This window comes from Bison bison, unplaced genomic scaffold, assembly GCF_000754665.1.
Source record: "Bison bison bison isolate TAMUID 2011002044 unplaced genomic scaffold, Bison_UMD1.0 scf7180017864139, whole genome shotgun sequence".
Classification (NCBI taxonomy): Eukaryota; Metazoa; Chordata; class Mammalia; order Artiodactyla; family Bovidae; genus Bison; species Bison bison.
The window spans coordinates 12,228,702-12,246,970 of NW_011494711.1; the positions used below are offsets into that span (position 1 = coordinate 12,228,702).

General features: G+C 39.3%; 1 protein-coding gene across 2 annotated transcripts in view; it reads right to left on the reverse strand.

The window, feature by feature from the left end:
• CYTIP (cytohesin 1 interacting protein) overlaps window positions 1–12,673 on the reverse strand; it is an 84,369-nt gene extending 71,696 nt beyond the window's left edge. Inside the window, exons 1-3 of one of the 2 annotated variants that reach the window (XM_010840024.1) lie at window positions 12,544–12,673; window positions 11,537–11,579; window positions 10,949–11,050 (exon numbers count right to left, since the gene is read on the reverse strand). In XM_010840024.1, coding sequence (XP_010838326.1) covers window positions 10,949–10,951 — 3 coding nt within the window. In that variant the 5' untranslated portion in view covers window positions 10,952–11,050; window positions 11,537–11,579; window positions 12,544–12,673. The remainder of the gene's footprint in view (window positions 1–10,948; window positions 11,051–11,536; window positions 11,580–12,543) is intronic. The other variant, XM_010840025.1, reaches the window with a different exon arrangement.
• Window positions 12,674–18,269: the final 5,596 nt, after the last annotated feature.

Sequence of the window (18,269 nt, forward strand, 5' to 3'; positions counted from 1 at the left end):
AGAGTTCAGCGATGACTCAATGGAAAAATACAGCTTTAAGTACACTTTATTCAAGATCTTCAGACATGAATAATTATGTTCATAGTTTAACTAAAACCCACTGATATCTTCTGAAAAGGAATTTAAAAAAATAGCATTCTTTTATGTCATGCCCACCTAAGTGGTCACTCACCGTTGGAATATGGTGGACAGGCTAGTGCAAGGGAAGATGGGATGCGATCCCCAGAGTAATCTGAGACAGAAGCTGAACCTATAGACTTGAGTGTGTGGATCAGGGATCCAGTATGCTGAGAGCAAGCACATAAGGGCCTATCTCTGGAAGGGTTTGATTATAGCTAAGAGGTCCAGTTGAGAACTGAAAATTCAGGGAAATAAATTATATTGGCTATGGAACCAAGCCTACAGCCAGGAGATTAGCACATCCAACTTCAGGGGAGAAAAGCGTTTGAAGAAAATAGGCCTTCATATACCTCCAAGACAGATGAGGCCAACTGAAGTAAAGATAGGAAAAACTGGAAACTTCTGTATTTTTAAACTATAGAGAAGTTAAAGCAATAGTTAATAGACAAATTATGTCTATATTTGCTGCTGCTGCTTCCTAAACTCTCAAAATTTATAATATAGCAATGAATTGGAAAGCATGTTCATGGACTTAAATAAAATATAGAGAAAATGCTAGAGACTGAATTCCAACATTCATTTCTTTGAAAACACCTTAACTAGACATTTTAAAGGTAACTGAAAATCTATGTGGCATCTGTAAAAACATGAGTTTGGGCAGCAAACTGGTTTGTTTTAGGAAAACACTTTCATCAACATATCCCAAGGGATAGGTTGGCTTCCCAATGGCTGAGTGAGAAGCCCAGGTCAGTCCTTGCAGTTGCTCTATCGATTCCAATGCTCTGAAGGTGTTAGCCAAAAGCATTCATTGTTCCAGTATCTTTATTTGCTCTACACTCCATTCCAGCTCTGCCACAGTCTCAGATTTGAGATCATATTTATGTGCCTTTCACCATTTTCAAAGAACTACCTTTTTTTCTTTGTCTCTGTATTGCACCCTGTATTTCTTTCTTTTTTCTTATTTAAAATAATTTTCCCCATTATTATGTCTGTTTTAGGCAGTTTGTAAAATATAAAAATCCATTCCACCACCAATTATCACTGTGAACATTTGTCATGACTTTTCTAGTCCTTTTTATTGGTATTAATTTAACTAGATTAAACAGTTATACATAAATAATTATATATATATATATCTGCTTTTATTACACTTAGAGCACTATCTAATAACTGTTTTCTTTCCTCACGAAGAATTACTCACAAAATGATCTTAATTTGGTGTGATGGTTCATCCTATAGCTATAGCACTGCTGCTGCTGCTGCTGCTAAGTGGTTTCAGTCGTGTCTGACTCTGTGCGACCCCTCAGATGGCAGCCCACCAGGCTCCTCCATCCCTGGGATTTTCCAGGCAAGAATACTGGAGTGGGTTGCCATTTCCTTCTCCAGCTATACCACAGTTTCCACTCATTACTAATTAATTCAATTTTATTAAACATTATTTCTAATAATTCACTATTAGAAATAATGATTGCTATAAAAATGTGAACATAAATCTTTGTCCACACAGTCATTTTTGTAGAATAAAATCCTTATATGAGAAAATATTGGTTTGAAAAATATGGCTGGTTTTAAGGCTCTTGATGGTGGTGGTTTAGTTGCTAAGTCGTGTCTGACTCTTGCGACCCATGGACTTTAGCCCGGCAGGCTCCTCTGTCCATGGGATTCTCCAGGCAAGAATACTGGAGTGGATTGCCATTTCCTTCTCCAGGGGATCTTCCCGACCCAGGAATCGAACCCAGGTCTCCAGCATTGCAGGAAGACTCTTTACCAACTGAGCTATGAGGGAAGCCCAGGCTCATCATGGATATTGCTAAATTAATGGCAGAAAACTTGCACATTAAATCGTTCATCCCTCCTGCAGAATTCCTGACAAAGTTGATTATTATCAGTTAAAAATCTTTGCTAAAATGAAAACTGCTACCAAAAATCTTTGCTAAAAGGTGCTCTGTGAAAACTGCTACCAAATTTTTGTTTTAATTTGAATTTTTGAAAATGTGCCCTTCTTTTAATACAAGAGAAGGTTAGGATTTTTCATATTTTATTAATCATTCTGTTTCCTCCTTTATGATTTGCTTATAGATATGTATGAAAAATCACAATTTCCTTAATGTGTTAATAGCTGTTTATCTTTTCATTTGGCTTATAACATACAGAAAATTCTTTTAATTTTTTGTTCATCAGTCGTTTCCTCTGTCATTTCCTTAATTGCTTTTAAGTTTAGAAAATATTTTTCCATCTAAAGATCAGATAAATATTCAAATATATTTCTTCCAAATTATTTTGGTTTAAGTATTTACACTTAGCTTTTTAATCTATTTGGAACAAAATGGGTATTTTTATGGGGATTCACTAAACTGAATTTTTTTAATCTAAATACTCTATTTCCCCAAAATAGCATTTTAAATTACCCATCCCCTGTCTCACTGATTTATGGTACTTAATTTATCCTATTAAGCTTTTCTGTTATTCTATCCTATTTATTTTCATTAAATTAATAGCTGTGATCTTTAGCTAGTACTGGTTCTTGTTCTCAGATTTCAACTCTACCCCTTACTAGTTATCTAGCAGTAGACTAATTATGGCCTCTGTGACTCAGTTTCCTTACCTGTAAAATAGGCATATCAGTATTATTCCCATCATGACACTGTCATGAAGAGAACATTGATTAATAAAATAAAGAACTTAGAACAATGTTTGGCACATAGAAAGCACCACAGTGTTGGCTATTACTGTTGCCATTCTGTGTTAGCAAGGCAAATCTTTTTTGCAACCCTGATCTTTCAAATTTTTCATACCTCCTTTATCTGTTTTTTTTAAAACAACCTTTATTTTCAAATGAAAATAGATTTCTTTTAATTTTCTGATAATAAAAAATATGTGTCCATTATAAGAACATTTTTAAGAAAATGCATAAATATAACTTTAAATCACTTAACACCCACCACCCAAAATACATGTTCTTAATACTTAGCTAGGAAATTTTCAAATATTGACTCTTTATTCATTGGGTACAACCTCTTATTCTGATAGAAGGTTGAGAGTCCAAGGCACACAAAGAATGGGCATCTACAGCTAAATGTGAAAGAGTAACATAATAAGCAAATGCAAGCTTTGCCCAAGGGGCTACATTTCTCAGAACCATCCTACATTGAATTTACCAGCTTCAATTTTGTCTTTCTCTGCTTCTTTTAACCTGGTTTAAAGACCAACAAAAATTGTGAACACAAAAGAATGTTCTAGGAAAACAGATCCCAGCTTTTGGGGAGTGCTTGGTTTTTTCAGGTAATAATGAGTCACAGTAGACTTACATCATTCAGAACAGTAACTGTGGTGCAGAGTTTTCTGTGGCCTTGAGCTGACTGTACTATCAAAGAGAAGGCTTCCAGGAAGAGGTGTCTCTACTTACACACCTGTGCTACTGCCTAGTCATCTCAGGATCAGTATCAGTGATTATAAAATACAGAGGAGGCAGAAGACAGTGCAACTATCATTTGGTAGACATTCACTGCCAAAGGGGAGTCATAAAACATCATTCAGTCCCATACAAAAGTGGAAAATCTATTATCTATTTAGAAAGCAGATTTCTCTATTTTGACTGTTTATAATAATATAATAATATTTCAATATAAATTAACTTTAAGTAGACTATCTTTTAGAGTAGTTTTAGGATCACAGCAAAATGGAATAGAAAGTACAGAGTTCTCATATGCCCCTTGTCCTCATACACACACAGCCACGCCCACCATCAACATTCCACTCCAGGGGATTTGTTACCACTAATGAACCTACACTAATGTATTATTATCACGCATAGTCCAGAGTTCATATTAGGGTTCACTTCGTGTGTTGTACATTCTGTGGGTTTGGGTAAGTATCTAAGGACATGTATCCACCATTGTGGTATCATACAGACAAATCTCACTGCTCTAAAATCCTTTGTTCTCCACTGGCTCATCTCTCTGTACCCCCACTCCCTAGCAATCAGTGATCTTTTCACTGTCTGCAAGTTTTGCCTTTTCCTGGATATCACATAGCTGAAATTTGGAATCAAACATTTTGTAGCCTTTTCAGGTAGTCTTCTTTCACTTAGTACTATGTATTTAAGATTCTTCCATGTTCTTTCATGGCTTGATAGCTAGCTCATTTTTTAGTACTGAATAATATTCCATGGTCTGGGCATACACAGTTTATTTACCTACTAAAGAACATTTTGGTTGCTTTCTAGTTTGGGCATTCAGGTGCAGGCAACAATGTAGATGTAATTTTTCAGCTCATTTGGGTAAATAACTAAGGATTGCAGTTGCTAGATTCTGTGGTAAGTACATGCTCAGTTTTATAAGAAACTATCAAACTGTCTTCCAGAGTGACTGTATCATTTCTAATTCCCACTAGCAATTAATAAGCGTTTCTGTTGCTCCCCATCTTGACTAGCATTTAGTGTTGTCCGTGTTCTATATTTTCACCATTCAAATAGGTGTGTACTGGTATCTTACTGTCATTTCAGTTTGCAATTCTGTAATGAGATGATGCTGGGCATCTTTATAAATGTTTATCTGCTATTTGTATATCTTCTTTGAAGAAGTGTCCATTTTGGATCTTTTGTACATTTATTAATCAGCTTGGTTTTTTATCGTTGAGTTTCAAGTTTCTTTGTATATTTTGGATAGCTGTCTTTTATCAGGTATGTCTTTTATAAGTATCTTCTCCCAGTATGTCTGGCCATTTCATTTTCTTGACAGTATCTTTCACAGGTAAGTTATATAACTTATATCAATTAATTTTTGCCCCCCAAGGGTGCACAATGTAACAGGCTATGGAGGGCAAGTTTTCCTTCTATCCCAGATGTGACCTGCAGAGCCTCAGTAGTGAGATAAAGAAGATGGATAACTAGCGACTAAAGCCACCATCTCCTTCAAGGCTCACTAAAGTGAAAGTGAAAGTCACTTAGTCATGCCCAATTCTTTCTGACCCCATGGACTATACAGTCCATGGCATTCTCCAGGTTGGAATACTGGAGTGGGTAGCCATTCCCTTCTCCAGGGGATCTTCCCAACCCAGGGATCGAACCCAGGTCCCCCGCATCGCAGGGGGATTCTTTACCAGCTGAGCCACCAGGGAAGCCCAAGAATACTGGAGTGGGTAGCCTATCCCTTCTCCAACGGATCCTCCCATCCCAGGAATCAAACTGGTGTCTCCTGCACTAAGGCACAGGTGAAAAACTCTGTTGCTCTCCACTGTCATTCATACTGTGCCCTCTCCTTCCCCGGTTGAGTCTAAAAGGAAAACTGAAATGGAAAAGAGAAGCAGAAAATCGTCAAAGCTGTGAGGCAGCCTTAGTAAGGGTGGGAAGGGAGTGATGTTTGAAGTTCTTCATCTCCACTTCTCACCACTGAACAAGTGTAGCAGCTGCCAAGAGAGCCATTCTTAAAACCAGAGAGCAGTGCCTACAGTAAGGGAATGCTGCCATTTCATGTCCAGCTTTGACATCTGTATAGGTGGTGCCCTTGCTAATCCACCCACCCCACCCCCAACCCTGTAGCTGTTTGAACAGAAGGAAAAATTGAGATGTAGAGAAGAGACAAGGCACAATCCTGGAGCATGTGTCCCTGTGCCAAGTGAACTCAGGGGAAATAGCCAGGTTTGTGCTCTCTTACCACGTTCCATGCATGAGGGCTGGCTGCTGAAGGAGCAGACCTCAGCAGCAGGAGGCTGAGTGGCTCGCAGGCCTTCCTGTGGCAGGGTTTCCTATATCACTGACTGTCCACTGATAACCCTCCTATGGATGCCTACCATCCAGAGAGCTGGCCAGTGCACATTAAGCAGAAAAAGAGCCAAAAATTTACACAGAAGAACTACAGGTACACTATTAAATGTGAAAGACTTGTCCTCTTTTCTTCTCCTTCCTCCCTGCCCCAAATATCATGAAACTGTAGTAGCCTAGAAATGTGAGAGGGTATGGTATCTCAGAGATATAACACAGCTGTGTCCTTCTGATCTCTAAACCTTACTTCTGTCCTGTGATATTGGAGGGCACCATTTTCAATTGGGTGAGATTGAGTTTTTACAGCACAGAATTGGTTTTGTTTTTGTTTTACAGAAAAAGAAAACTGACCAAGCCATCATTGTATCTGCTCAAAGAAAAGGGAGATTTGACAAAGCTTCAGTAATTAGAGAAGAAAAAAATTGTTACTTTCATGCATATGCCCTAGGCCAGTTCAGACTTCTCAGTAAACTCATTACTCAAAGTAAAAAAAATAATATAATATTACCATTAAGAATAGAAGTGCTCCATTAAAATGATCATAAGTGGAAAATGAACGAACAGGACACTAATATACTTTGCATTATATTTATGAATAAAAATTAGGAAACAAAGAGAAACAATACAGGATTATTATGAATGCAGTTGTACAGCAGATGTAAGGTATATTAGAGTAGAAGGGCTTCCCAGGTGGTGCTAGTGGTAAAGAACCTGCCTGCCAATGCAGAAGATTTAAGAGATTCAGGTTCGATCCCTAGGTTGGAAGATCCCCTGGAGAAAGGCAAAGCAATCCACTCCAGTATTCTTGCCTGGAGAATCCCATGGACAGAGGAGCCTGGTGGGCTACAGTCCCTGAGATTGCAAAAGAGTCGGACATGGCTGAAGGGACTTGGCATAATGACCCAAAAGGAGTAGAAACATGGGTTTTGGAATTAGGAAGACCTAGGTTCAAATCCTGACTGTGCTGTTTGCTGTCTCTGTGACCTCTCATAATCCTCCTGGAAAATGGTCACAAGGTTAACCTCGTTAACCTTAACAAGGTTAGTATAAGGATGAAAGATGAAATGTGATGATTGGAGTGGGTAGCCTTTCCCTTCTCCAGGGGATCTTCCTAACCCAAGGATGAAGTCCAGGTCTCTCACATTGCAGGTGGATTCTTTACCAGCTAAGCCACAAGGGAAGCCCATAATACCTGTCAGCTGATAGGTATTCAAAAAAATAATGGCTTCTGTTATCACTGTTTGCTTCACTATTTATCATTACTGTCAATTTCACAGTTGTTTATCCAGAGGACTAACAGCATTGGTTAAAAATATATTTTAAGTTGAAATTTGAATTTGTGTGGGGAAAACACTAAAAATTTCATGCTGCTGCTGCTGATGCTAAGTCTCTTCAGTCGTGTCTGACTCTGTGCGACCCCATAGACAGTAGCCCACCAGGCTCCTCTGTCCCTGGGATTCTCCAGGCAAGAATACTGGAGTCGGTTGCCATTTCCTTCTCCAATGCATGCATGCATGCTAAGTCGCTTCAGTAGTGTCCGACTCTGCGCAACCCTATGGACAGCAGCCCACCAGGCTGCTCCGTCCACAGGATTCATTAGGCAAGAACACTGGAGTGGGTTGCCAAAAAATTTCATAGTTCAGGGTAAACAAAATTCCTGAAAATAGCTCTCATCTGGTGACAACTTAGGTACTATAGTTAGGGACTACTTTCCAGATGAGAGAAATATAAAATGAAATGTTTAAAGTGTTGGGATTTGGCCCACCATCTACGCCTTATCACCATGTATCAGGCCTAGAAGGACATTTAGAGAGGAGAAAGTGAAAGTGAAGTCGCTCAGTCGTGTCCGACTCTTTGCGACCCCATGGTCTGTAGCCTACCAGGCTCCTCAGTCCATGGAATTTTCGAGGCAAGAGTAGTGAGTGGGTTGCCATTTCTCTCTCCAGGGGATCTTCCCAACCCAGGGATCAAACCCGGGTCTCCCACATTACAGGCAGATGCTTCACTGAGCCACCAGGGAAGTTTAGAGAGGAGAGTAAGGCCCAAAGAAGCTAAATTACTTGCCTGCAGATACTTTGAGCCTACCTAACCCTTGGACTCCAGTACTCTTGCCTGGAAAATCCCATGGATGGAGGAGCCTGTTAGGCTGCAGTCCATAGGGTCACGACGAGTCGGACATGACTTGAGCGACTTCACTTTCACTTTTCATTTTCATGCATTGGAGAAGGAAATGGCAACCCACTCCAGTGTTCTTGCCTGGAGAATCCCAGGGATGGCGGAGCCTCCTGGACCGCCGTCTATGGGGTCGCACAAAGTCGGACACGACTGAAGCGACTTAGCAGCAGCAGCAACAACCCTTGGACTGCAAGGACATCCAACCAGTCCATTCTAAAGGAGATCAGTCCTGGGTGTTCACTGGAAGGACTGATGTGGAAGCTGAAACTCCAATACTTTGGCCACCTCATGTGAAGAGTTGACTCATTGGAAAAGACTCTGATGCTGGGAGGGATTGGGGGCAGGAGGAAAAGGGGACGACAGAGGATGAAATGGCTGGATGGCATCACCAACTCAATGGACATGAGTCTGAGTGAACTCCAGGAGTTGGTGATGGACAGGGAGGCCTGATGTGCTGGGATTCATGGGGTCGCAAAGAGTCAGACACGACTGAGCGACTGAACCGAACTGAACTGAACCCTTTCCTGTTCATATCCCTCATCTATTAACTTGTTGGCTGGTTCAGCCATAGCTTACATTCAAGTGCTGATAAATGTCATCTTTGTCTTTTAAGAAAGGCACCAAACTGGGACTTCCCTGGTGGTCCAGTAGCTGAGACTCCATGCTCCTAATTCAGGGGTCCTGGGTTCGATCCCTGGTCAGGGAACTGGATCCCACATACTGCAACTAAGAGTTCTCATGCTGCAACTAAGACCTGGTGTAGCCAAAGAAATAAGTTTTTTTTTTTTTTTTTTAAAGGCACCTAACTAGGGAATCAGTCCCATTTCCTCTTCTCATCATCTTGGGAGAGAAACTGGCAGCAGCCATCCGCAAGCCAGCCAGCCAGTTCAGTACAACCTGACATCACACTGAATTACCAGAAAACGATTTCATTTAATGACAGTCTATTTGATTTGTGGGTCCTGTTTCCTTCCTCCCTTTGACTGTTTCTCTCTTCATTCATTATTCCTTTGATGTAGGGTGGGTGGCAGAGATGAACAAATCACTGAATTTGATGCATTTCACTTTGTTCCATTTTAGACGTTCTTATAATGGTTTTCCCAAGGAAAATCCATTCAAGTATTGATTTAAATACTATTTGGGGATCAATTATAATTCCAATTAACTGTGCCATCTGTGTTGTTCATTACTATTCTCGGGAAACATTCACGATGGTGAGAAACTGTGTCTCCCAAGCTCGTGTTTATTCATCTTCTGGTCTAGGATCTATCTTCAGACGCTGCACCTGGACCCTCAGGATCCAGGAGCTAGCCTCCTGGTTGATCCTGCTTTGTATCTGCTGCAAACTATCTTCCTGGCTTCAGAGGAATTATCATTGACATTTCTTTCTCTCCCCACCACAAGAGTAAATGTTTACTAATTACTTTATTATATGCCAGTCACTCTGCTAGGTGATTTGTATTGTTTCTTTAAATCCATGAGGTAGACAACAAGGTTCTCCTCTTTCAAAAAAGAACATGAATTTCAGAAAGAAAAGCACTTTCCGAAAAAGCCACAAGGGTATTTGAACCCAGGTCTGGGTGCCACAGGCACTGCTTCTTCATCTGGGCTGCTCAGTCCCTCTCAGCACCAGGTGGCTGGTGGCTTCTGAACCAACAGTCCTCTGATGAGATCAACAAGCTAGAGAAACTCTATACATTCTTTCTCAAGAGTAATGTCCTCCCACACCTACCTCTTTTACAAAGTAAAGACTCCCAGGGATACATATTCCCAACCCCAACTGCTGACTTCCTGAATCAGAATCACTAGAAGTAACAACAATCACCAGAAGTTCCAGAACTAGTCCTAGAACATTTTTCCATCCTAAAAGTTTGAGATCCACTGCTCTGTCTTTTCTCTTTGACACCAAAACTGTCCTTTAATAAAGTTTTCTTGGAGACAATGTCCTGACCTCTGGTGGTTGAACCAAAAGTGTGACCGCCTTGATGAGCATTTGAGGGAACACTGTAATCTGCTCACAGCTCACCTTCTGGCTGCAACATTTTGAGTAAGTTCCAGCTGCCTCTGCCTGAGCTCTGATTACCTTATTCAGGCTGGTCTCACAGAAAGTACATAAAGCACCTAGTTTGGTGATCTTTTTTCATAGCAGCTACAAAAAGAAATATCTTTTTTGATCAGTAAGTTTTTTTGATTGTCTATTCTTTGCAGATTGTACAGAGCTAAGAACACAGTCCCTGTCCTCAGAAAGGCTAATGTGGATATAGATAAGAAAATAATAAGTCTTCTCTACCTTTTTTCTTACACACACACACAGACACGGTAAATTTCCATTAGCTGCCTTATCCTGTCTTCGTCATTAGCATATCATATTTGAACTCTAGTGCTCAGTCCATTTAAATTTGGCTTCTCACCAATTTCCTCTTTCCTTTTCTCTTAATAAGAACCTTCAACTTTCTAAATCAGCCTATTTTATTGGTATTTTTCCTTTCTTGCAGTAACATCATACTCTTATTTTTACTGGACCTTTATAACTGTTGCCCAAAATTGTCTGGATGTCACAAATTCAACATTTGCCTGAAAGAAGACATCCCTGTGATCAAATCTACTGACCATATGCTATCAGAGAAAGTAGAAGAGACATAGTAGCAAGCATATCAACCAAAAAGAGACCCAGTAAACAAGTAGAAGCTGAAAATATTTAGGAACTAAACCAGAAAGAACCAAGCAGCTCATTAAACACTTTGAATAAAGAATTCTCAACAATAATTCTGTCCATATTTTATTTATCTTATTATAAAACACTTCATTAGAATTTGTTCATTTCCTCCCCTCCCCCACAACAAAGACAAGAACATAATGAGAATCAAGCACAGATTTCAAAGTCGAACTTACCATAGAAGTTTAGCTGGTAAACCTCAGCCAGAGATCCCTCCTGGTTGCCACACCAGAGCTGTAAGGTATAATCTGGTCTGCTCTAAATGAATTTACAGCCCCCTGCAATGCAACGAGACACTGACATTCCGAAAAGGAAATTCAATCTCACCCTAATTCCTGCTGCCCTTCTCCTTCTTACTGAAGGGGATTCCCATCTATTTATTTCCGGACATGGGAAAACTGTTTAGTATCAAATACCTCACAAAAATAAACAACAAAAATTCAGTAATGCCTACTGATCCTTGAGCCCTGTACAAATGGAAAATCAAGGCTCTTCATTCTATACTGAATTAAGTGGAGAAAAAAACCATTTCTTATCAGAAGTCACTCCTATCTAAATGTTTCACATGTGGATTTTATGGGGACACTTAAGTTTTCAGAGTTTCAAATGCTACTTACTATAAACTAACCCCAAATTTTATTCCCCTTGCTTTTGTTTTCAGATTAATGTGTTCAGTTTAATTGGAAGGCACTTCCATAATTTGTTCTAAACAAAATTTAAGACCTTTGGTTTACTTCATGCTGTTCAACTAAAGTCCGACTTACCTGAGTTTTCCCTTTAAAGCAAAGCAGACACCATTCATGTGGTCTGTCCTTTCAACAGAAAACCATGTTAGTTTTTTATCCACATAATATTCATTTCCAGTCCCTAGAAACAATTTCTAGAGAGAGCAAATTTGCCACACATACAGCAAGTAGCATATAAATATGCATCATGAAAAATTTTCCACACATAGAGAAAACATCATGATTTGGTTTGGAAAACAAGTCATTTTAAAAGTTGTGGAAAATAGGATCTGTTCCTGTCTTTAAGGCAAGATCTGCCGCTGACAGTCATTTTAGTTATTCTGTGCCTGTAACCAGCTTTCCCTGAATTACCTTGAGATAATCATGGTGTGTGATCAATTGCAAGCTCATATATTGTAACCTCAAAAAGAAAAAAAAATTCTTTTTCTTGAATTTGTTCATAAAGGACAGCTATTCTTAATAGAAAACAGTTTTGTTTCCCAAATCACATTTGAACTGTTTAATTATTGACTTTCTAAATATCAAGACAATGTTTATAGCAATAAACACCTTGGAAAACATTGCAGCCTATGATTATCTATTGTGAGATAGAATCTCTCTTTTTCATCATCAAATATAAAAAAAAACTTGTAGGGAAAGTAATCATAAAAGTTGAAGTTTCTACCCATGTAAAAGAAACACATCTTCTCTTATTGAGTTCCTTCTTATAAAACTATAGTATTTTCTACCAATTACTATCAAGGTTTTGTATTGTGTGTCTAAAATCATACACACTTTAGAAACCAGCTGCTTCGGCGTGTGCTCCCAACTGCCTCTACGACACCCTCTATCTCCCTTCAGGATCTAAATCAAGGTATCCTCACAGATCAACCTGCCTGTCCCAATAGTTTCTTCCATGGCTGACAAAGAATCTGCACCCTTCTATACACCAGTTGCTCTAAGTGTTATTAGGATCAACCCAAATTCCATTTTACCAGAGTCTCTTGCAAAGTCTTAAATCTTTCTGGCATGTGCTCTGCCCCTACCTGTGCTGCAGGGCTGGAGGTGGCAGGGAAAAGGCAGCGAGAGCAGTGTGGCTGCCTTCTGGGAGATCCTGGCCCGGCACAGAGCCGAGGAAGGCAAAGCCGGAGGAAGGAGAGGAGGAGGAATTCGTGTGCCACAGCAAATGTGAAAGGGTGCCAAAAAAAACACCATTCTTTTTCCCAAGAAGTTCAGAGAGCTTTGCAAACATTAACTCAGGAGCCCAAGTAGTCATGCAGAAATTATTAATCTATTATGCCCTTAAAGTAACCACCGCAAGCAAAGTCATGAGCAAAGGGAGTCTATTCGTTGTTTCACTAGACCTCAGATATTTATTGAGTACCTACTATGTGTGAGGCCCTGAAGGTACAGAAACAAGCAAGACGGCCAAGATCTGTGCTCCTCCAGGCTCTAATGCTAGTCCCCAGCCTTTGTTTGCCCAGTCAGGGTACAAAGCACCTGGCTACACTCTTATTACACTTATTTACACTTTATTTTTGCCCAAATTGTTTAATGGGATGTGCTCCATCCTTCAGAATGCCTATAATGTGCTAAGTGCTGAGGAAACACAGAAAAGAAAGATTACCTGTAAATCTCATTACGATGATCAGAGTTGGGGAGTATCAGTTCAAAGTGCTTTATTTTAAGAAGCCATAAGCAAAGCTTTATTGTGAGTAGTCCTGTCTCTTGCAATGTTTATGGAATTACTATAGGCAGACAAAAAGAGTTAAGATCAGTAATATTATTCCAAGCAGTTTATATTAGTAATTTGACTTTAAAAAATGATTAATCAGCCAAGCAAGCATATTTGGTAAAGTGGAGAGGCTTTATCCATGAGTCTTTTTCTGACCTCTTTTTTGTTTTATGTGACAAAACAGCAGGTCAGATATAGAAAGTGACTTATACCATTTCTAAGTATTTCTTCTTAGCAGACTAGATATTTTAAGTTATATGGTTATCTATGACTAACTGGACCGAAGAGGCTGTTTTTTAAAAATGTGTGACTTTCTGATGAATCAAAAGGGATTTAAGCTGTTGTGTTTTTAAAATGCAAGATAACAATTCTAGTCTGTTCTGGAAGTCTCTAACCCAGTTTGGATGGAACTTAGAAACCACTGCAGTCCTTATTCAGCAACTTACACATATGTTGAAAGTCAGAGGGAATTATAATACCACTTAAAACTCAACTTCCCTCCCCCATAAACATTTCTCTGACTAAACGGAATACAACAGAAGATGGACTTCCCTGGTGGTTCAGTAGCTAAGACTCTACACTGCCAGTGCAGGGGGCCCAGGTTCAATCTCTGGTTGGGGAACTAGATCCCACATGCCACAACCAAGAGTTTACTTGCTGCAACTGAGTCCACAAGCCACAACTAACACCCAGCACAGCCAAACAGATACATAAATATTTTAAAAAAGAATGTAACAGAGAAATAATATTGATCTGTTACCAAGTGTATTATTTAATACACATACCCCATGAAATTCAAACTCCTTATCTTATTAACTAAATAGCCTCTACAATGGGCCCCAAACTACTAGTCCAGCCTCAGGCTCATCTCCCTATTATTCTCACTGCAGCATAGACATTCATAATTTTCACTATATCATACTTACCTGGAGCACGGCCTTGAAGACTGCTCCCCACTCCCTCCAATACATGTGTAATGAACTCTGCCCACCTGGAAAATTGTTGATTTTTTAAGATCGGATAATTCTAGTTACTTCTTCCCCAATTTTCACACCATTAGCTTGTTACGTATCTATTTATATAAGTATGTAGTTAAGCTTGCAAACTTCCTATAGAGAGAGATTCCTTTGTATGTTCAATAACTAGTACTACAACTTTGTAGAAGCTGAATTTCCTACAAAACATCAATATAACACTTCCTGAAGCTGGCAAGGTGACGAATTAAACATGGGTTTACTCTGCAGGTAAAAGCACAAATGGGATGTCTAAAAACCCTTTATTATGCAGAGCTGCTAATAAAGAGAATAATATAAGTTAAATAAATTATTATGTTAAAAATATACTATTTTTGTTAAAAACCTACTACAATAATATCAACATCATTGCCATTCAGCTTTTTACCCTTTAAATGAGCCAAGACCATATTCTATTTCTATTATAATAATTACACTGAAGAGAAAATGGTATGCTTACGGAATTGCTACAGAGGACGAGAAAGCTAACCACTGAAGCAGTGACAATACTAGCTGAAGCTATTTATTTCCGGTTTCAAATGAAACTGGAGAAAAGAAGCGAGGGATAGGAAGGGCCCAGAAAAAAAGAGGAAAGAAGAAAATGGAGGCTGTATTGCTGTCAAAAATTATCCTTCAGATTCACTTTTGCCATTTTTCTCTTTATTAAAGTGAGAAAAATAGATGTTCTTATAGGTTGTACAGAAAGAACATAGTGACAGTCAGTTGAAGATAAATACTGCTTAGTAAACAAGCCGTTTTGTCTCTAGGGGTTCTTATAAAAATTATTTACAGGATATCCTTTCTTTTCATTCTCTGGATTTTAAATATTGATGATCTGTTTTCTAGTTTTGTGCAAATAAATTTCAGGAATTCAATAACTGAACAATGTGAATTTGTACATTAGTGTGAACTCTTGTATGGTCTGTCTTATGTAAAGTTAGTTGATAAAGCAGCAACAAGGTTTCAGAGGATTGATTCTAATTTTGAAATAAGTTCTACTTTGGATAAAATGTTATTAAACAGCATTGCAGACTGCAGAGAAATCATTCATGAAAGGAAGAGTCAACCAAGGAAGTAAGCTAACTGCTATCCTATTTTAAGAAGATGCCACAGCCATCCAAGCCTCAGCAACCACCACCCTGATCAGTCAACAGCCATCATCCTCAAGGCAAGAACCTCCACCAGCCTTGCTGAAGGCTGAGACATGATTAGCAGTTTTTTAGCATAATTTATAATTTAGGTATATACGTTGTTTTTTAAAGACATAATGCTATTGCACATTTCATAGACTATAGTGTAAACATAATTTTTATATGCACTGGAAAACCAAAAGTTTATTTGACTCAGCTTATTGTGATACTTGCATTACTGCAGTGATTTGTATCCGAACCTGAAATATCACTGAGGTTGGCCTCCTCCACATCACTTTGTGTGTGTGTGTGTGTGTGTGTGTGTGTGTGTGTGTGTATTCTGTGTGTGCGTATTCTGTGTGTGCATATTCTGGTGTGAATCTGTGAATAGCATATATATTTAAGATGTCACACTTTCAATGGACACAGTGAAGTGCTTTCTCATTCCTTATTAGTTCATCTGATCCTCACAGCAACATTTTTAGGTGGGTATGTACCTTACAGATGAAGAGACTTCATCTCCGATGGATTGAGTTAACTTGCAGAATTTATACATAAACCCAGGCAGTGTGACAGTACTCCCAAGGTTCTTCCATCATAAACCATATGAATACTTCAAAAAATATTAAAGATGCAGCGTTGATTCTTCACATTTCTTTAAAAATGCTAATATTGTACCCCTATTTACTGAGCAAGAAGTATGTATATGCTACACAAAGGTTTTTTTTTTTTTTCCCTGATGATTGGAAGTCTTCTAAGAAGCCACATGTCATTCAGGGGATGCATTCCTTGATTAATTAGTCCTCATCAACACGCAAGCAAATATTTAGTTTCAGATAAAACCCTGAACTCTCAACCTTCATTAATTCTTTAACAGGCAATGCAAATTTGTTTTTCCTGCCAAAGCCAGCAGAGGGCAGGATGCTCCCACCAACAGCCAGCTAGTTGGTGCCACCAGCCAAACCAGGGTAACTACTTGGTAGAGAGTGTTGTGATGTTAGAGCAATCATCATCTTCTCACCTGAATCTGAGAATGGGTGTGGGCTTGAGCTGAGAATAGTGGCTGTGGTCCATGGTCTGAGAAATGTCAGAAAAAGTATTACTTTGAAGTTTGCCCACATTTTGTTTGGAATTTGATCTTTAAGATACCTGGAAACCAGCCAATTCCAATTATCTTCCTGAAATATCTTGCTGAAGTAGGCTACATGAGAGAATTAATTTAAAAGGTGGCATGATAATTTCTGATTCTGGTGTGAGGCTGTCTGAGGTCACAGGTGGGCCATTATACTCACATGCCCTATCTCAGGTCGCCATCTCAGCCCATCCTGCACTTACCGCCTCTCTCTGTTCTTCAGAACTTCTCATGGCTTCCCACTGTGTGCCCTCCTCTGCTTGTCTTCACTGCACAGTCCCCAGTGATAAGGGCTAATGACCTCCTGCTCACTAATTTAAATCCTCTCTTTCTCCAGGCCCAACTCAGGGGCCCACTACTTCTAGGAAGTTTCTGGAGATCCCAGCCCCAGTGATCATGATTGAGAAACTTCCATCAAGTGAACTACTAGGTGATGGCTTTGTACCAGGCCGTGGGTCATAAAAAGTACTGCCCATTCCCCTAGTCCAGGTCTTAGCATGGACAATGCAAAATGAAAGTAAGCAAAAATAAACACCACAGTTCCCAGGAGAGACAAACCAGGGCTTCTGAAGGTGGTAGAAAAATTGTAACGATCTGCGAGTGTTTCCAAACTACGGACTAGAAGTTTATCATTGGTATCATTTATATCTCCCTTTTTTGCTCTCCCTCTCTCTCTTCCTGTATGTATTATATACATAATAATTTATAGGCAATTATTATAAATAAATATATTTATGCTTTTGTGTGTGTTAGTCACTCAGTGATGTCTGACTCCTTGCAGCCCCACGGACTATAACCCTCCAGGCTCTTTCATTCATGGGATTTTCCAGGCAAGAATACTAGACTGGATTGCCATTTCCTTCTCCAGGAGATCTTCCCAACCCAGGGATCGAACCTGGGTCTCCCACATTGCAGGCAGATTCTTTACCATCTGAGCCACCAAGGAAGCTAATGTTATGTTTTTATGTGTATATAAAACTAGTAGTGAAATTGATACCTATAATTCTAATACATAAGGTTCCCTCTAGTCTTCTCCCTTTGTTCATTTGTAACTCCTTTTTCTGACAGCGATAATTCAGCTCTCATTCTACAAAATTTATTTACTTATTTACTCAATTTCAGAATATGCACAGTTTCAGAATTACTAACATACATAACCTCTGTGAAAAACAAATTTACTAAAATGAATGCAATATTTACATGCAGCTCTTTTGTCTTTGCGCTTCCTTGATGGCTCAATGGTAAAGAATCCTCCTGCTGATGCAGCAGATGCAGGTTTGATCCCTGGGTCAGGAAGATCCCCTGGAGAAGGATATGGCAATCCACTCCAGTATTCTTGCCTGGAGAATTCCATGGACAGAGGAGTCTGGTGGGCTACAGTCTATGAGGTCTCAAAGAGTCGGACATGATTGAGCAACTGAGCACTCACGGGTGCTTTTGTCTTTGACCTTGTAGAATATATTCAAATCACTGTAATATTACTTAGGTTTATTATTTTTTATCCCATTTGTTATAGTTGTGGTATTCATTTCTAGTACACTTATTGAAAGTGAAAGTCGCTTAGTCATGTCTGACTCTTTGCAATCCCATGGACTACACAGTCCATGGAATTCTCCAGGCCAGAATACTGGAGTGGGTAGACTTTCCCTTCTCCAGAGGATCTTCCCAACCCAGGGATCGAACCCAGGTCTCTCACATTGCAGGCGGATTCTTTACCAGCTTATTAGTAATCTTTTATATTGTTTGGATTCCTACACGTCTT